The following is a 20,744-nucleotide window of genomic DNA, read 5'->3' as shown; positions in this document are numbered from 1 at the left end:
TTTTTCTTTAATGAAGCTTATAGTCCTTGGTTTTAGTTCTAGGTCCATGATCCACCTTGAGTTGGTTTTTGTATATGGAGTGAGGTGTGGATCTTGCTTGAGTCTTCTGCAGGTATTTTTCTGATTTTGCCAACACCATTTGTTAAAAAGGCTGTTGTTTCCCCAATTAATTGATTACATCTCTTTGTCAAAAATCAGGTGCTCGCTTCGGCAGCACATATACTAAAACTGGAACGATACAGAGAAGATTAGCATGGCTCCTGCGCAAGGATGACACGCAAATTCGTGAAGCGTTCCAAAAAAAAAAATCAGTTGACCATAGGTAGATGAACTGATTTCTGGGTTCTCAATTCTCTTCCATTGATCTATGTGTCTATCATTGTATCAGTACCATACTACATTACAGCAGTGTAGTAGGATTTGCAATCGGGGAGTGAGATGCCTCCTACCTTTTTTCTATTTTTAAGGAGTGTTTTGCTTATTTGAGGCTTCTTTCCATTCCAAATAAAACTGGAGATTACCTTTTCCATCTCGTTGAAGAATAGTATTGGTATTGCGTTGAACATGTAAATTGCCTTTGGTAGTATTGCCATTTTCACAATATTGAGTCTTCCTATCCATGAGCAAGGGATATTCTTCCACTTCTCCAGGTCGTTTTTTTTTTTTTTCTTGTAGTAATGTTTTGTAATTTTCTTTCAATAGATCCTTTGTGCTTCTGGTTAGATTTACTCCCAAGTATTTAATCTTGTGATTAGCTATTGTGAAGGGGATTGTTTTTCTTAGCTCCAGCTCTGTATTCTCTTTGTCACTGTAGAGAAATCCAACTGATTTTTGTATGTTGATCTTGTATCCTGCTACTTTGCTGATTGGTCAACTATGTCCAATAGTTTTCTTGCTGAGTCTTTGGGGTTTTCTAAGTATACTATCATATCATCTGCATTGAGAGATAATTTTACTTCCTCTTTGCCAATTTGGATGCCTCTTATTTCCTTCTCTTGTCTTATTGCTATCACTAAGACTTCTAGTACAATATTGAATAGGAGAGGTGATAGTGGGCATCTTTGCCTAGTTCCTGCTCTTAAAAGGAATGCCTTTAACCTCTCTCCATTGAGAATAATGTTGGCTCTCCTGACTTCTCATTTTGAGTATTGTTATTTGTACCATCGAGTTGGAAACAACCCATGGCCGGGCAGTAAATTACATGGGAGATGGCCCAGCTTTCTCCTGCAGAGCAGCTGGTGGATTCAAACCGTGTGCCTCCTGGGTTGGCAGTGCAGCTCCTTACCACCATGCCACAAGAGCCCCTTCAATTTGAATATTGGATGAGGGTATTTGCATTCTGAAATTTCATCCATACCTGCCCCCAAATACTAATGTGCTCCAAGGGTACCTGAGATTCCTTCTTGTAATTTGTCATATCCTACCTAGTTATGAGTTTATACCCTGGCCAGGGAAACTCTTAACATCTCTTATTCTGCTATGGATGTTTGCTTTTTTGAAACATATTACTCATATCCTGCCCAATTTGAGAATTCATTTTCTGTTTCGAAGAAGACAGAAGCAAAAACAAAACCAAAACAAACCGGAAAAAAAAAAACCAACCCTACCCCAGCTGCATGATTTTTGTTTTAGTTTTTTTTTCCATATGGTCAGGCTTTAGTGCCACTCATCTTCCCTCCATATTGGTTCTTTCCTCTTTTATCCTTCCTGCCTTCAAAAAAGAAGAAAGTGTATTTGATAAGGGATGAGTAAACATGATAGTTCATGAATTACATTTTTTGTGTTGTTGATTGCCTTCGAATAGAGCACAACTCATAGCCACCCTATGAACAAAAGGGCCTGAAGCCCCTCTACAACCATCAACATTTATCAAAGTTCATAGAGTTTCTGGAGGCATGTTATTTAGGAAGTGGATGCCACTCCTGCTTCCAAGAATTACATTAATCAATGACAATTATGTTATAAAGCATAAAATGTCCCGAATGAGTACACTTTATGATTTACACACTTCCACTCAAATTATAAAATTTGGAAAATAAAGGGTGTAATTAAAAAACTCAGTGCTAGACGATGTCTTAATTATGTAGTGCTGCTACAGCAGAGATACAATTCAATTGCATTAAGAAATATAAATTTCTTCTCTTACAGCTTAAGAAAGTGAAAATCTAAATTCAAGGTACCAGCTCTCTGGTGCCTCACTCCCACTTCTAGAGCAAAGTCTGCATTTCCTTCAGCATCTATTAGCCAGGAGTTCCTTGGGACCCCTGGGTCTTATCCTTCCCTGGAGCTGAGAAGTTTCTCAGGACACAAGCTAAAAGGACACACTCCACTCCTGGCGATCCCTTGTTGGTGAAATGGAGAACACTTCTTATGCTCACTTTTCTCCCCTTTTATATCTTGTGAGATGAAAGACGTTACAGGCCACCATAGGGAAGCTCCCTTACATATAGGCTCAGTGCTGTCACGGGACTGGAGGGGGTTACATTTCACCCTTTATAGCTGTTTGGTTTGTCTGCTCACTACATTACATGTCCATGATCATGATCTTCCACATATTGTCATTGTTGTTTTTATGTGCAATTAAGTCAGACTCTCAACCCCTAACTCCCTCCAGTGGTTTTTCAGAGTTTATAAATCACGCAGGGAGAGATTGCCTATCTTTCTCCTGAGGAGCAGGTAGACTTGAACTTCCTGCCTTTAGGTTGGCAGTGCAACTTCTTACATTAAGCCATGACAGCTCCCTACATTTTATCATTGTTGATGTTGTTGTGTGCGGTTGAATCAGAACCAACCCATAGCTTACCGTCCAGTGACTTTTCAGGGGCAGTAATGTGAGCGGCATCCACTTCCTAAACAACATGCCTCTGGAAACTCTATGAAATTTGAGAAACATCAATAGTTATTGAAAAGCTTCAAGCCTTTTGTTAATAGGGTCACTATGAGTCATGCTTGACTCAAAGGCAGTCAACAAAACAACAGTCTCACAGGAGATTGCCTATCTTTCTCCCACAGAGCAGCTAGTGGATTGGAACGGCGTGCCTTTGGGATTGCAGCCCAGATTTTTACTTCTGGGCTGCCAGAGCGCCATTACATACATATATTTTGGTGGGACACAAGTGAATTTGTGATTGGTGGGATGAGGTTATACAATAAAAGAAAAAAGAAAAGAAAATGTATTTATTTTTTAAGAGTCTTACAATTATAAAAGAGTTACAGATACAGCACAGAAAAACTTTCTGAATGAGTTTTTTTTTTAGTTTTTTTTTTAAAGTAAACGTTTTATGTCGTGTAAGAAATAAAACAAAGAAATTCCATACATTCTGACTCACTTTCCCCTAATGGTAGTACCCTGAAAATCTGAGTAAAAGAGATAAAAACATTACTATAGTCAAGAATAACAACAGTAATATAGTCAAGATAGACAACATTTCCGTCACCACACAGATGCCTCATGTTGTCCTTTTCAAGCACACCTGCTCTCTCATGCCCTGTCCCTTCTTTATCCCCATTTCTGTTATTTTGTCATCTCAAGAATTGTATAAATTGCAGAGCTCTGTAAAGATAGCAAAACCTTTGAATTGTACTCTTTCATTGGGTGAAATTTCTGGCATGTGAATTATATCTCTATAAAGCTTTTACCAAAAAGAGAGAGAAAGAATATGCTCATTGGAATTGTACATTGTATATAACCTTTTGGATTGAATCTTTTTATCTGGAGACTCGTTCAAGTTGTGTGTCCTTTTTATTGTCAAGTTGTGTTTCATGTTATTGAGGTACCACAGTTTGTTTAATCTTTCACCTCCTGAAGGTTATCTGGAATAAGAAGTTTATAGTATAAAGTGCTCTAAAGCAGGATATAGTAAATAAAGCTGCACTAAGAATTTTTATGTAGGCTTTTGCATGATTATTGACCCCTGGGATAAGTGCCCAGTAGTGCAATTGCTGGGAAATATGATAGTTATATGTTTAGCTTATCCAGAAACTGCCAACTGCTTTTCAGAGTGACTGTATCATTTTATGTCCCCATCAGCAGTAAATGAGAGACCTATTTTTCTTTGTATCCTTGCCAATGTTTCATGTTGCCATTATTTTAAAAGTTTGGCCATGCTTATGAGATGTGTGACAACTCATTGTAGTTTTAATTTTTTAAAAAATGGATTTGCTCACAAAGTGGGACTGACATCAGGGTTGGGGTGAGATTGAGAAAGATTGGATTAATTATGTATACTGCATTGAAACAGATGAGGGAGAGAACTGTTTAGAAGCAATATATGATTGGGTATTATGGTTATGACAAGAGTCGAGAATGAAGGCTGCATAGTGGAGTGTACTGGGGGGGTTTATTGTATACCAATGAAAGAATTTTTCTTTTAATTTTCAAAGAGAAGAACAAACTGGGGAAGGGGTGGGCAGGGAGAAAAATGCAACAACAAATGAATGAAAATATGTACATACTCATGAAAATGAATTAAAAATATATAAAAAATTTGCATACATTGTGTTTCACACTATTCTTCATTCATAGTGTGTTTCGTACAGTCATTCCCATGAATTTTTTTGTATGAATTATGTTTTATAAAATCAACCACCATTGGACCTTGCCCATCATCACCTAATCCTTTCAAGTCTCCACGAATCCTTCCCATTTCCTTCACTCACTCCCTCCACCCACCAAACTGTACAACCCTGTGGTTTTGCCCCTACCTATCCTCACCCATCCATACATTGGAATACTATGCAGCACACAGGAGCAATGATTTTTAAAAAGTATTACATAACTTGGGAGAGACTGGAGAGCATTATGCTGAGTGAACTAACTCAGTCTCATAAGGACAAATACTGCATAACGTAATTATTGTAAAAATAGAAGGGTAACTAGTAAAACATGCATATGGTATTACTAGTCATAATGTCCAACATAATTTCATGGATATATTTGCTATCTGTTTATTTTTTTAAGTAAAACATTTCTTCATGTCTTTTGCCCAGGTTTTAATTGATTTTTTGCTTTTTAACTCTTAAGCTTTGAGAGGTTTTTTAAAAAATATTTCCTAGATACTAGTCCTTGGTAGATATTATTAAATATATTTAATTTTTAAATATGATAGACTTATTGCCAATAAAAATTATCAGTTGTTGTTGTTGTTGTTGTTGTTATGTGCCATCGAGTCACTTGCAATTCATAGCCACCCTATGTACAACAGCCCTAAACTCTGCTCTGTCCTGTGCCAATAGTACTGTCTCTGATACACCCATCCTGGTTTTACCCCAGTCACTGAATCAATCCACCTCATAGAGGGCCTTCCCCTCCTGCTCTGTCCCTCCACCCTCCCAAGCATGATGTCCTTCTCCAAGGACTGGTCTCTCCTTACAACATGTTGTTATCAGTATTCTTAAAAAAATATTAAATTTATTTAATTTTATAATAATATAGATGTTGTTGTTGTTGTTATGTGCCGTCGAGTCGCCTGCGACTCATAGCGACCCTATGTACAACAGCCCTAACTCCGCTCTGTCCTGTGTCAATCGCACTGTCTCTGACACTCCCATCCCAATTATCCCAGTCACTGAATCAATCCACCTCATAGAGGGCCTTCCTCTCCTGCGCCGTCCCTCCACCCTCCCAAGCATGATGTCCCTCTCCAAGGACCGGTCTCTCCTCACTACATGTCCGAAGTAAGTTAGACGGAGCCTCAAATATAATGAATAATATTAAAATAATTTTCTAGATACTAGTGCTTTGGCAGATTAGTGATTTGCAAGCAATTTCTCTTAGTATGTGGTTTGTCTTTTCACACATAATAATAAAAAGGGCTAGAGAAACCTTTTAAGATAAAAACAAGTATCTGTACAGTGATGATAACATTGTTCAGCCGACTAAACAGTGGTGAATATCATCTACATCTTTCACTCCTGTCTGATGTTAAAAAAACAACAACCAGTGCTTGCTTCGGCAGCACATATACTAAAATTGTAACGATACAGAGAAGATCAGCAAGAAGTGTTCCATATTTTGGACCCTGAAATTAACTGGTGTGTAACTAAGGCTAACTCCTTTCACCTACAAATTTTGTCTTTGGATACAAAGGTTAAGTGTGGATAGTCCTTACGGAGGGACTGTTTAAAAAGAGGCAGGGGGAAAACAAAACAAAACAAAACAAAACAAACCAACAACCAAAGAACAAGAATCTGTCTGCTAGAAGTTCAAGGTTTAGTGATGATCAGTGTAGAGTGCCGTGTTCTTTACTGAGCTTGAAGAGTAATTGCTTTTCTTGGTTATGGCCAGTTATTCTGCATGTTGTTTCCTAACAACACAGGCCAAGAAAAACTACGAGCAGAAATGCCGGGACAAGGATGAGGCGGAGCAGGCCGTCCACAGGAGTGCCAACCAAGTGAATCAAAAGCAACAGGAAAAGGTACCTGGAAGGAAAAGTGTGTTGTGAGAGGGCCGAAGGCCAGAAAATGCCCGAGACTTTGTACATCACACTAGAGCCAGTTAAGAATGTAAAAAAGCAATGAACCTGACTCCTGAACTCTTTCAGGTTATTTGGACCCCCCGCACCAGAAAAAACCCTTGACATGTGGTTCGGGATAGGAAAAGAATTGGGGAAACAGGATGTTGAGGTTGGGGGTGGGAGGATAAATGGTAGAGAGGGGGTCTGAGGCTTTTCATATTTTTATAAAACTCAGATCTCAGTTGTTGCTGGACTCCTTTCTTTTTGGGGTGGGCAATACATTTAACTTTAGAAATGCTGGACACCAAGATTGTCAGCAACTAGAGGGCGGGGATACTTAGGAAAACAGAGGCAGAATGCTTTATGGATGTTTTCCAATGACAAGGAGATTGAAGAGCCAGTTGAAACAATTTATCACGAGGGAGTGTAGGAAGCACTTGGACTGAACCTTGTCTCATCCAAGTCAATGCTTTAAATCCGTTTGGCCGTGGAAAGCTGCTCCAGCACTCCCAAATCTCGTTCTTTTCCACCCCACAGCTTTTTGTGAAATTGGCCACGTCAAAGACGGCAGTGGAGGATTCTGGTGAGGAGCTCGGCCCACTCCCGGGGGAGGATTGGTGGTGAGGTTTACAATGCCCTAGATTCCTCTCGGAGGTAATTGTTATACATTTTACAATAAACAATGTGTGACAAGGCAGTAGCATTAACAAGGCATATCAGAAGCAAGGAAGGGAGAGAAGTCGAGGGAGGAATGTCTCAGAAAATGAGAAATTGGGAAGAAGCAAATGAAGCCTCAGGTTTGGGGTACGGTCGTCTTAGGTCTTGCCGCCTTAATGTGTGAGCAGTGGTAGTGGAGTGTGTGTGGGAGGAAGGTGCAGTTGTGGTTTTTGATGCTGTCAGCCACTCTACACACAACCATGTCCCAGTACCATTCACACAGCTGTCGCTATCTTTGAACCCATTTATGGTCTTCATTTTCATTGACCCACTTACCCAGGTATGATGCTATTCTCCAGAGACTGACCCTTCCTGATCGCATGTCTGAATACATGATATAAGTCTTGTCATCCTCACTTCTAAGGGGTGGTCGGTCGTGTGGTACGTTTTCTTCTGGCAGTGCCTGGTAGAGTCAACATTCTTCACCATCATCATAATCCAAAGGCATCAATTATGTCCTCCCTATGAGCTTCCCAGCTTTCACCTGAATATAATGAGAATACAAAGGGTTGGGTCAGTTGCACCTCAGTCCTCAAAGTAATATCTTTGCTTTTAAATACTTTAAAGATTTTTTTTTTTTGCAGCATACCCTTTCAATTCAAATGGCATTGTTGTTAATGTGGCATCAAGTTGCCTGTGACTCATAGCAACCCTGTGTACAATAGCTCTGAAGCCTCCCCTGCCCTGAGCCAGTTTCACTGATTCCAACACACCTACCCCCATTACTCCAGTTGCTGTATCAGTCCATCTCATCTGGGGTCTTCCTCTCCTGTGCTGTTCCTCCACCTTCCTGGTTACATTCCCAAAATATGTGAGACAGAGCTTCAAAGTCCTATTTGTTTTCTTGGCAATCCATGGTATGTTCAAGACTCTTCTCCAGCACCACAACTCAAATACATCGATTCTTCTTCTGTCATCCTTAGTCACTGTACAGCTCTCTGGTGCATAGTAAGTAATTGCAAAGATCATGGCCTGGATCAAGTGCACCTTAGTTTCTAGACTGACATTGTTGCTTTTTAGTACTCTGGAAAGGTCCCTGACAGTGGATTTTCCCAGTGCAATTCATCTTTTGATTTCCTGACTGCTGGTGCCAACAGTGTTGATTGTGGAGCCAAGAAAGCTGTAAGTGTTAACAACTTCAATCTCTTCTCCATCCACCAGTTGGCCCAGTGATGAGAATCTTTGTCTTCTTGATGTTGAGCTCCAATTAATATTGAAGAATATAGTCCTTTACCTTCTGCAGCAAGTGCTTCAGGTCCTCTTCAGTTTTGTCAAGCAAGGTTGTGTCATCTGTGTAATGTAGGCTATTGATTAGTCTTCTTCCAATCCCAATGCCACATTCCTCCTCATAAAGCCCAGCTTCTCGAATGATCTGTTCTGCATATTTCCATGGCTGTTTCCAAGGATATTGATAGTAGATCCAAGTGAAATAAATGTTAATAACTTCAGTATTTTCTGTATTTATCATGACATTGCTTATTTGTTCAGTTGTGAAGATTTTTGTTTTATACTGAGATGCTATTTATATTGAAAGTTGAAATTTTTTAATATCTGTATAGATAAGTACTTCAAGTTCTCTTCACTTTCGGCAAGCAAGGTTGGGTCATCTACATGTTTTAGGACATTACTAAGCATATCCTCCAATCCTGAGTTCTTGATACAGTTCAGTTTCTTGGAGTATTTGCTCAGTGTACAGACTATGTATGGGGGAGGCAGCAGGGGCTTGATAATCCAACTGGTCACTATGATTTACTGCGTTGTTGTTGTTGTTATGTAACACTGAGCTGGAACCAACCCTTACCTGTATGAGGCAGTAAAGCACATGCATGATTGCCCATCTTTCTCCTGTGGAGCAGCTGGTGCATTGGAACTGCCTGCCTTTGAGCTGGCAGTGTAACTCCTTACCACTGAGCCACCAATGCTCCCTACGATTTATTGGGAACATCTATTTCTTCTCCATCTCCTTCACTGTCTGTGTTTTCATCATATTTTTATACCTTGACTGTGCACAGGAGAGCCTTTGGCGTTTGACGAGTGAGAGGATAACAAGGTGTTAGCTTTTCTCTTTCTTATTATCTCAGCCAGCAAAGGAATTAGATTTGTGGGACATTTGTTCTAGAAGTGATGTTAAAACTTTTTCCTCCTCTCACTCACTGGTTCAGATTTGGTTCCGACTTCCAGCTGACCCTCTTTCAGGCTTTCAGAGGAGAAAGAGCTCATTTTCAAGCACTCAAAGTTCGTTTCAGTCTTAGGAACTCTTACTCAGGAGCCCTGGCTGTGTAGTGTTTAACACACTGCATCACTTTCAAACGTCAGCAGTTTGAATCCTCTGTCTTCTCCAAAGGAAGACTATAGACGGTCTCCTCCCCTGGAGAGTCACATCCCTGAACACTGATGGAGAGCCCCTGACTTTGAAGTGACTCGAAGGAAAAATGGCCATGTTGTGAGGTCCTCTCTTTATTGCAATGAAAGATCTAAGCCAATTGTTTGGAAGAGCTTCTGATTTTTATCCCATCTTGTAGGAAACACATTTCTGAATCCCAAACTAAAGTAACGTGGCACCCCTTGAAGTTTCAGGGTAGTTATATTCTCTACTCCTGTGATAATTTCCCTGAAAAGGAGAAGAACTCAGATCTATTGAAGAGTCTGAAGAAACTGGCACCAATTCCTAGTCCAATTTCACTTCTCCTTCCTTGGAGTGCAAGGATTTCTTGCTAACTGTACAATTCAGTAAAAGAAGTTGAGGCCTACCTATCATGACATCACAGTAATTTTATGAGCGTGACGAATGCCAGTATAACTTCACAGTGTTGAGTGCTTTTGGGAAGAGGGGGAGCGTATCTATGGTTTCCTCTCAGCTCACATAGAGTCTCTTTCTTCTCTTGACAAAAGCATGCGAGGTGGGTCAAGGAGCTGCCTTCCTGTCTGGCTGCTGAATCCAGTCTCCTCCTTTCTGTTGCAGATAAAGCCTACATGACGCATGTCAGCACGCTGGACAAGGTCCGAGAAGAGTGGCAGAGCGAGCACATCAAAGCTTGTGAGGTACCCAGGCCCCAGAAGCTGCTCTAGAAGGGAGTGTCTTCCTCTCAGAGCCTGAGACTCTCCTTTGTAGAGAAGCCTCTCCCCCTCACTTTGTTGTCAATACCATGGAACCGACTCAGAGCTGACGTCCAGTGGGTTTTCAGAGGCCGTAAATCTCATAAGAAGAGAGTGCCCACCTTTCTTCCTCAGAGCAGCTGATGGAGTCAAACCATGTCCATTGTGTTGACAGCCAACCCCTTAGCACGAGGCCACTAGGGTCCCTCCCCTTCACTGTAGAGCCCCAGTTCTCACAGCGTTAACAAGTTTCAAGACAAGCTAGAAATCAGAAATGTAAGCTGCGCATGGAACAAACTGGAATTTCCTAAATATCATCTTTCTGCCTTCATCTATCTTTGTTTTATTGTTCCATGATCTATTATTGTATTACATGTTGTTGTTACTGTTGTTAGGTGCCGTCGAGTCATAGACGACTCATAGCGACCCTACAAATGAAAGACCTGAGCACTGTTCATAGAGTTTCCAGAAGCAAGCCATTTTGGAAGTGGATGCCACTCCTGCTTCCAAGCTTGTTTTAATCGGGAAGCTCCACCAAACACTGTCTACCATGGCTAACCATTCTCACATTTGGCACATCAGTGTCACAGTGTTTAGCATCACAGCAACCACGAGTTACCTCTGTACAGCAATGCACAGACCAGTGCTATACCACCTAGAAGAATGTTTGATAGAAAAACAATTTGAACCAGGCCTGAGGGCCGCAGATTAGAATCACCCACCTTGGGCTTGGTAGCATCACTTTTTTTGTATTACATACTTGATAAAATACAAAGCCAAATGCTCACACCCCTTACTTTCAGTGAGAGGAAATTACACACGTTCTGAAGTAGACTTGGCCCTTTTCTGTGTGTAGTAGGCCCTTGTTGTTGTTGTTAAGTGGTGTCGAGTTGTAGACGACTCATAGCGACCCTATATAGGCCTTTACGTACATAAATTTTGTATTCCCAACTACACAAATGGACCTTCAGGCAAAGCATAGAGAAAGAGAAATGAATTGGGGGACTTCAGAACCATCAAGAAAGACTTCCCATGTGCAACCACGAATGAATAAAAGTTTGTGGGTTGTTTTTTTTTAAAAAAAAAGATAAAGGAATTGTCTTGCTCTATCTTGTGTAAATATTTGGTGGACAGTGTTTGGTGGAGCTCTCAGTTTAAGACAGGTTTGGGAGCAAGAGTGGCATCCACTTCCTGAATAACATGCCCCTGGAAACTATAAACTTTGAGAAATGATGATAGTTCTAGGAAGGCTTCAGGTCTTTTGTTGATTGGGTCGCTATGAGTTGTGTTTGACTTGATGGCAATTAACAACAACAACAACAAAGAATCATATTATTAATAGGAAGGAAGGAAAATAATTTAAAAAGACAAGAATTTTGTAAATAAACTAGTGTTAGAAAAGAATAAATATCTCAAGGGGGGAAGACAAGAAAAACTCTTGATTAAGGAATGGAGTATCTGTTGCCTATAACAAGTAGCTGAATGCATCCCCACGTATACTTAGGATGTTGTCCGTCATAGCTAACACTTGGTGTTGGTGATGGTTGTTGTGTGCCATCAAGTTAGAACCAACGCACAGCTGATGCTCTAGTGGGTTTTCAAAGGCAGAAAATGAATTGCACAGGAGGAGATTGGCCATCTTTGTCCCACAGAGCAGCTGGTGGATTCAAACCACATGTCTTTAGGTTGACTGCCTTCCCAGCAGGCCACCAGCATTCCCAAACATTTAATTAGAGTGAGCATAAAACAATGGAAACAACTAATGAATGATTAAGTGATTAAATTTTGTAAGTTCCGTCTGTATGAGTTAGGTGCTAAGAAGATGCACTTGCAGATGAAAGGGGGGGGGAACTGAGCAGGGGATGGGAAGTTGGGAGGTGAGATGGGTGAATAGGATTGACTGAAAGTTAATAAATGTTCATAAATGCTGGTTATTTGTACAAGGGAGTTCATGATAATATTTTCTCTATTTTTATGTATCTTTGAAGTATTACATTATAAAATGTGAAAAATGAAACATTTTAAAAGTTATGTTTAAAATGAATCATAGGTAAAATTCATTAGCTGTGGTATTTATAATTTATATAGCACCTTAATATGTAGTATCCACTGTTGAAAACGTTGTAGAATAGATTGATTTTCCAAAAGTTGGCATTTATTTGTACGCAAAACCTATTATTCAGGTAGTGACTTTTATTTTTAATTTAAAAAAATATAAATTCAAAACTATATGAAGATGAGAATTCTCATGTTTTCTTCAAGCAATTTCAGCAATAATGACCAACAGTTGAGCTTGCCAGTCAAGTTCATTCATCCTTGGGGGTTGGTAAGGTTTTTGAATCTGATACTCTGGCAGGCTGCTTAGTAGAGAGGCCCATTAAAAAAAAGAAACCCAAAGCACATTGCTGACCAAGAGAGTTCTGACTCGTGACAACCTTTAGACAGAGTAGAACTAATTGCCCCAAGGGGTTTCCATGATTGTAATCTTTATGTAGATGCAGACTGCCAAGTCTTCCTCTCTGAGTCACTGGATGGGTTTGAACCACCAACCTTTTGGCTAGCAGCCAACACTGAAATATGTAAGGACTCCTTGGAGAGTATAATTACTGTGTGCTGTCGAATTGGAACTGAGCCGTAGCTGATCCTCTAGTGGGTTTTCAGGAGCAGTAAATCAATCGCACAGGAGAAATTGCCCACTCCAACTGACAATTAGGCATTTGGAAATGTGAGCTGGGACTCAAGTTAGTGCACTAGTGTCAATGATCCTCCAATTACATCCAATTCTGTTATTAAGTGTTAAAATCTATTTCAATTCTGTGTTTTAAGAGTGTTTTAGCTCTGGGTGGTAGGCCAGCCGTTTATCACTGAATCAACTTTGACTTACAGTGACCTTGAGTGTGTCAGAGTGCAATTGTGCTGTTTAGGATTTTTAAAGACTGGCCTTTTGACAATTGATTGCCAGGCCTTTCTTCTGTGGTACATCTAGATGGACTTAAACATATAACCTCTTGCTATACAACTGAATCCACTGACCATTTGTACCACCCAAGGCGCTGGGAATAAACGAATAAACCTCCTACTTCCTACTGGCGAGTAGATTCCGCCTCGTTGTGATGTTGTGACCCTCCGTCGGGTCTGTAAATTGCAGCAGGAGGAGATTGTCCATCTTTCTCCTCCTGAGTGGCCAGTGGATTTGAACCACCTGAGACACAGTCTTTAGGTTAACAACACAGCTTGCTATGAACTATGTCAAGACTGACAGTCACATCAGTCTAAACAAAGGGTTTCTTTTGTCTCTGCACATGTATCTACATGTAATTATGTTTCTGTAGGTGTTTGAGGCTCAAGAATGTGAACGGATAAACTTCTTCCGGAATGCCCTGTGGTTACATCTGAATCAGCTGTCACAACAATGTGTCACAAGCGATGACGTAAGTCAGAGGCAGCCTGAGGACTGAGGCTCTGCATATTGAATTCATAGACTGGAAGGAGCCATAGATATTTATTTGCTCAGCTTCTTCATCTGAGACTCACAGAGGTCAAATTCTTGCCCAAGGTCAAATGACTGCATCCTGGACCAGTTTACCACCATGTTGTTCTCTGTGAGAGTTCAGAGGGAGGGCAGGAGAGCAGAGAAGGGAAACCCCAAATCAAGCTTAATTTATGGACGACAGAGATGCCACACCTGGAACCTGTTCCGGTCTCCAGTGGGGTTACTCCAGGACAGCACAAAGTGCTCACAGACACATGCAGACCTATCTGCTGAGGTCTGAGTGCACTGAAGCTGGCCTGAGCTTGTGGTCATTCTAGGACCCAGAATTTACTTTCGGGTTATTCCTAAAGCCATAACCCAGGTTTAAGTCTGGCACAGCCATTGGGTCCCCAGACCTCAGAAGAAGGGACTCAGGTCATTAGAACCTCCTTTGCCAATATCCACTCCTTGGGTCCCCAGACCTCAGAAGAAGGGACTCAGGTCATTAGAACCTCCTTTGCCAATATCTACTCCATTTAAAGATGACAAAACCCACCCCTCCCCCAAAAATATCCACTCCACTCCATTTAGACAATAGACTCACACTCAAAGAATAAACATGTGGAAAACTTGTAGGATTGAAAGGAAGTGTTTTCTCCAAGTGAAGTAATTGTTTTTGCATTTGTGTATGATATTAGTTTTATGTTGAGAGTTGGTATATTTTTTTTTCTGGTTGCATCAATATATTTTTAAAATCTTTTGGGCAAAGACTTTGTGCTGTCACAAAGACACAATTATTATTTAAATTTAATAGTAGTGTTGTACAGAGAATCCCTTTGTTTTGGTCCAGGACTTGATAATATCCAGTCTTTGCTTTCAAAGTTAAATCCAAAAAAGAGTCATCCATCCACCCAATTCCCTGTTGTAATGGGCTGTGTGACAATTTGACAATTGACATGGACTATTGGTTTATCTCCTTTTTGTTAGATGTATGAGACGGTCCGTAAGACCCTGGAAATGTGCAGCATTGAGAAAGACATTGAGTACTTTGTGAATCAGCGAAAAACTGGGCAGAGTCCACCAGGTAAATGGGTGGTGGGAGCATGGGGATTGTCTGAGCTATTCAGTTAGCCTTTCTTGTCACACTGTTGGCCATGCAAGACACTTGTGTACCGTCGAGTCATTTGCAACCCTATGTACAATAGCCCTAAACTCTGCTCTATTCTGTGCCAACCTCACTGTCTCCAACACACTTACTCCCATTACCCCACTCACTGAATTGATCCATCTCATCGAGGGTCTTCCTCTCTTGCGCTGTCCCTCCCAAATATGACATCCCTCTCCAAGGACTGATCCCTCCTTGCAACATGTCCAGAGTCTGTCAGATGAAGCTTCAGAATTCTTGTCCCCAAGGAGCAGCCTGGTTTAACCCTCTCAAGAACGAACCTGTTTGTTCTCCTAGCAGTCCATGGTATATTCAACACTCTTCTCCAGCACCACAGCTCAAAAGCATCAATTCTCTTTCTATCGTCCCTAGTCACTGTCCAGCTCTCTGACGTATAGCACGCAATTGCAAAGCCCATGGCCCAGATCAGGTACACCTGAGTCTCCAGCCTGACATCATTGCTCTAGCTTATTAATATTTTGTTTCTTGATGATTCTCATAGCACCAATCATGTATGAGAACTTCTACTGCCCCCAGAAGAATGCAGCCCCCCCAGGAAAGACTTCAGGACCTAACCCAGCAAGGTAGGAACTTTCACAAGAAGAAAAATTCCCTTTTTTAAAAAAAAACCCTTATTTTTGAATATTGTTATTGAGATGTTACAGCAAAACATACACCAACTGGATGGAAACCCTTTTGATAAACACTTTATCATTAATATTTTTAGACATATTAGAACATGTACATATTAGTCATATTAGTGAAGATGCTAGATTATAAAAAAATTTTTTAAAGGAACTTTGGTGGCCTAAGGGGCAAGTAGTTGCGCTGCCATCCAAAGACATCAACTGCTCTGTAGGAGAAAGATGGGGAATCTTCTCCCATGTGTTTTACAACCTTTAAAAACTCATTGGAGGGTCAACTATGTGTTGACAAGTTCCAACTCAACTGCACATAACAACAAATCAAATGACCCAGAGCTGACCCAGGTTTTCAGAGGCAGTAAATTGCATGAGAGGAGACTGCCCATCCTTCTCCCAGCTGTTGTATTCCAACTGAGTGCCTTTGGGATTGCAGCACAGCTTCTTACCACTAAGCTAACAACAGCAACATCATTGTCCGAGGAATGTGGTAATTAGTGCTCATTTGTGAATACTATGCCTTATTAGCCAGTTGTTAATAACTACAACCTTCTGTGGATCAAGTTCGAGCTTTGTGCTTTTGTAAGACCTCTAAGGTTAGTTTTGAAAATATTTTTAAGTGACTGAAAAAAGAGTCTGTTCTGTGTCCCATGAAAATGATGTGAAAGTCACATTTAAGTATCCACATATAAACTTTTATTAAAACATGACCCCATTTGTATTTTGTCTCTTTTTGTGGTATACTTGAGGCATGACAGAGGCTGTATCTAATCAGCAAAGTCTAAAACATTTATTAATTGGCTCTTTACAGAAAAAGTTTGCTGTCCCCTGTTACAAAGGATCCTGAGACATAAAAAAAAGTCTGTTTCATATAAAGTCAGCTTGAAATCTAAGCTGTTGAATTCTCAGCCCAGTTTGGTAAAGACAATGCAGTGGGGGAAAGGCTTGCTTGATCATCATCAATATTTCATAATGCCAGGGATTATTCCAGCCCATCTACATGAATTAACCCACTTACCCCTCACAGGAAGGAACCCTGGTTATCTACTGTGTTACACCGTTGTTGTTATATACCATGGAGTGGGAACAAATCAATAGCTTACCCTCCAGTGGGTTTTAAGAGGCAGTAAATCACAGGGCTGGGGATTGCCCATCTTTCTTCCACGGAGTAGCTGGAGAATTTGAACCACATATCATTGGGCTGATAGCTCAGTTCTTCACTTCCATGACACCAGAGCTCCTTCAGTGTGTTACATAGTAACACTAATGTAACCTAATCTGAAAGTCAGGGGTTCAAATCCACCAGGTGATCTGTAGAAGAAAGATGAACTATCTCTACCCCCCCACACCACTTACATAGGGATTTACAGACTTTGAAACCTGATGGGCAGATTGCCATGGGTCCAAATTGACTCAATGGCAATGTTGTTGTTGAGTACCATTGAGTCAGAACCAACCCACAGCTGACCCTCCAGCGGGTTTTCAGAGGCAGTAATCGCATGGAAAGAGATTGCCCATTCTTCTCCCATAGATTTGGTTTTAGTTTAATACTCAAAAGAGGGTTTAAGGACTTTGAGGTAGAAGGCCTTTGTCTCTATAATTTTATACACGAAGATAATGGATGCAGAAGACAATCAGAGGATTTTCCCACTAAACTGATATTTTGATCCTCCCAGTCCCTAGAGGCAGAAGTCTGTGCTTCTAAGTGCTGAATGGTCCTGCCTCTCAGCATAACGTCCTGTGTGACGTTCAGTAGGTCGGTGGCACAGATCTTTGCTTGCCTAAGCTTTTATTAACCCTACAGAGCGGAAATAGGGCATGAAGTGCAAAATTACAAGCATTCAAGAATTTACCTGAAACACATTGATTTTCATTTCTTCTAGGAGAGGACCACTCCCGATTCCTAGAAGTTTACCAGGTATGTTGACAAGAAACTCCTTCTGAAAAGCTTATGACAGATTTTCTTGAAGGTTACATAGCTAGAATATTAAAATAAAGGTCAAGAAAAGAACAAATAGACTAAAATTCCTCAGAAATTAAGTCTGTATTAGACATTTACTCCAGGATGACCTAACACCACCAGCAACAAAAGACTATTTCTACAAAGTGGAATTTGGTGGTTATGCTCTATTTGATAGTTTCTCCAAGAGAATTCAGCTACTGAAATGTCAAAAGATCTTACTATATGACAGTTTTAGTGAAGAGATTATTTCAACTTGTGTTATGAGAACAGCAAAATGAGTTCCACAGAATTCCATGTAAATAACATTTACAGGAAATAGAAATCCGTACAGGGGTCCTTGTCCGCCATAGCACAATGGGTAAGATCTGAGGTGCTGCCCAGAAAGTTTTCTAAATCTTCTGTAACAATTACACGCTGTAAATGACACGGGAGGAGATTGACTATCTTTCTCCTACAGAACTAACTGGTGGATTCAAACCGCCTGCCTTTGGGCGAGCAGCACAGCATCTTAACCACTAGGCCACTAGAACTCCATTTATATCTGAATGTGAGGAGCCATGGCAGTTAAACACTGGGCTATGAACTACAAGGTTGTTGGTTAAAATTCAGAAGCCATTCTCTAGGATAAAGATGTGACAATTTGCTTTTACAAAAATTACAGTCTTGGAAGCCCTCGGGGGGCAATTCAACTCTGTCCCATAGCATCACTGTGTGTCAGAATTGACTCAACAGCAATGAGTTTTGACATATGTTTGTGATGTTGATGAAGAGTGTTGAATATACTATGGACTTCCACCTCTCTCTTTCATTACTATCATTTCAGAACCAAATCATAGCTGACCTTTCTGTGGGCTTCCCATAACTGACCCTTCTATGGGCTTCCAATAGCTGTCCCTTCTGTGGGCTTCCCATAGCTGACCCTTCTGTAGGCTTCCAAGACTTCCCAGCATGGGAGGAGGTTGCCCCTCTGTGTCTCCCAGAGCTGCTGGTGGATTCGAATCACCAGAAGAATGGTGCTTTTGAGTTAGCAGTGCAGCTCCTCACCAGAGCTCCTACAGGATAAGGAACTTTGCTCAAATAGGCTTTGGATCTCCTTTCAGATGTGGGGTCTAGCAGAGACTCTGTCCTAAAGCACCACTCCCCTCTAAAATGCCGGCCCAATGCAAGGCAATCCTTGATTTTGTTTGTAACTACCATTAGTATTTTAAGTTTTGTTGCCAAATAGGTTTTTTTCCCCCTTCTCAAAACAAAGCAACCAGAAAATTACTTAAGTGGAATAACCTGGTTTGAGAAGGGCTAGAATTTTTCCATGAAAAATATTGGCTTGGGGGAGAGGGAGGAAACTGTGCAACAATGAAATAATTTTTTTTCCAAAGAGAAAAGTGAACTAGGGGTGGGTTGGGTAGGGAAGAAAATGTGCAACTATGAATGAATGGAAATCAAAGTTCTCTATAAACTCTATAAAAGAAAAATACTGGCTTAATGTTGCTCTGGAGCTCTGATGACCTACTGGTAAAGATCTGTACTGCAATCCCAAAGGCCTGAGGTTCGAATCCACCAGCTGCTCCACAGGAAAAGAATGGGCAGTCTCTTTTTGTGCAATTAACTCTGTCTTAAAAGCTGCTGGAGGGTCAACTATGGGTCAGTTCTGACTTGATGGTTAACAACAACAACAACAACAACAACAACAACAATGTTGCTCTGTGCTCTGTCTTTTGCAGATGACCCTGATTACTCTTTGATTGACAACTACAGTTTGCTTTACCAGTAGCATCCATGGTAAGCATCTTCAATTCTCATATAATCACATTTAGACTTGAGATTGTTCCTTAGGCCTTTGAAACCATGAGCAAATGGTGAGGAATTGGTGTTCTAAGCTATGAAAAATAGAATGCGATGATGGTAAAGAATAGGTATTTTAACAAATAATTGATGTATTAATGTTATTATTATTATGAAAACAAATTTTCAATCCAAGTGTTATACCTTGTCTTTCCATAATACAAAGAATGTTAAAAGTAAAAATGGAAACAGCAGATAAATTAGTAATTGTAGAATCCAAGTTGTCTTCATTACATAGAGATGATTGGCTAGTGCTTTTTTATATTTAAGTGCTTAAATTGCTTAAGAAATATATTTGACATTTGAGCAAATTTGCTGTGAAATGGAAAGTGAAGACAAAATATTTCAATTTCCTGAGCTAAAACCAAATTGTGGTCCTTATGATTCATCCCGTTTTCTTCTTCTTTTCACAAGCTTCCCTCTTTCTTCCTCAAATGATCCCTGAATGGTACGAATGATTTGAGTTTGAGTGTTAGCTGAAAGGTTGGCAGTTCAAACTCACACAGTAGCACTATAAGAGAAAGGCCTGTTAACTTGCTTCTATAAGGATTGCAGCCTAGAAAATCCAATGGAGTAAACATTTTTTAAAACATATTTTTAGTTTATCTATGCATCTAAAAAGAGGAAGAGATGACGATGGAAAACCCAACTCAGTAATATGGAGTTACCATTAGTAGGAATCAATTCAATGGCAAGGTGTTTTAGTTTTCTTTTCCCTTATGGCCTAAGTTAAAGAAGGAGCAAAAACATGGGCTATGGATTACGGGATCGGGAGAGGAGATCTGCTCTCTGGAATGTCGTGTGGATGCTGGCTGTGGGACAAGGTGCTCACAGCTCCTGCTCTTTTTATATTTTTCTTTCCTGCATTTCTGATTTGGATGAAGTGCATATTTTAGTTTAATAATAGCATTTGACCTGATAACCCCACTTTTTCCAAACTCAATAATATGATGTTTGAATGGAAGGTGTTAATAGTAACATTTTTCTCCACTTATTTCTCCTAAATTATTAATTCCACTACATAGGGTTAGTGCCCTGGCCAGTTCAGTAAATAGGGGCTCAGTATATACATATGTAACTGACTGTATGTAAGAGCGTTTGAAGAAGAGGTTTTAGCTTAGTTAATAACTTACAGAAGCATTTAAAATCGTTTCAACGAATCATGTTAGGTGTCTTCAAGCTGATTGTGACTCCTAATCACCTGTGAACAATGGGTCTGAACTTTGCTAAATCCTGTGCCATCCTTATCATCTCTGATAGTTGAGCCCCTTGTTACTGTCACTGGGCCAATCAACCTCCCTTGGGGTCTCCTCTCTTTCGCTGACCCTCCATCTTTCTAAGCATGATGACCTCATCCAAGGAATGGCCCCTACTTAATAACATGCCCAAAATA

The 20,744-nt window shown here is 40.4% G+C and overlaps 1 protein-coding gene across 1 annotated transcript in view; it reads left to right on the top strand.

Moving 5' to 3' along the window:
* PSTPIP2 (proline-serine-threonine phosphatase interacting protein 2) overlaps window positions 1-19,280 on the top strand; it is a 41,151-nt gene extending 21,871 nt beyond the window's left edge. Inside the window, exons 7-14 of the mRNA XM_006889237.1 lie at window positions 6,318-6,416; window positions 6,993-7,038; window positions 10,135-10,214; window positions 13,601-13,699; window positions 14,728-14,824; window positions 15,408-15,489; window positions 17,430-17,464; window positions 19,231-19,280. Of these exons, the coding sequence (XP_006889299.1) occupies window positions 6,318-6,416; window positions 6,993-7,038; window positions 10,135-10,214; window positions 13,601-13,699; window positions 14,728-14,824; window positions 15,408-15,489; window positions 17,430-17,464; window positions 19,231-19,280 (588 nt within the window). The remainder of the gene's footprint in view (window positions 1-6,317; window positions 6,417-6,992; window positions 7,039-10,134; window positions 10,215-13,600; window positions 13,700-14,727; window positions 14,825-15,407; window positions 15,490-17,429; window positions 17,465-19,230) is intronic.
* The last annotated feature ends 1,464 nt before the right edge of the window (window positions 19,281-20,744 follow it).

This window comes from Elephantulus edwardii, unplaced genomic scaffold (assembly GCF_000299155.1).
Source record: "Elephantulus edwardii isolate Elephantulus edwardi_28Jun2011 unplaced genomic scaffold, EleEdw1.0 scaffold00076, whole genome shotgun sequence".
Lineage (NCBI taxonomy): Eukaryota > Metazoa > Chordata > Mammalia > Macroscelidea > Macroscelididae > Elephantulus > Elephantulus edwardii.
The sequence above is the reverse complement of the archived record's forward strand: the minus strand, read 5'-3'. Positions and strand labels throughout refer to the sequence as shown.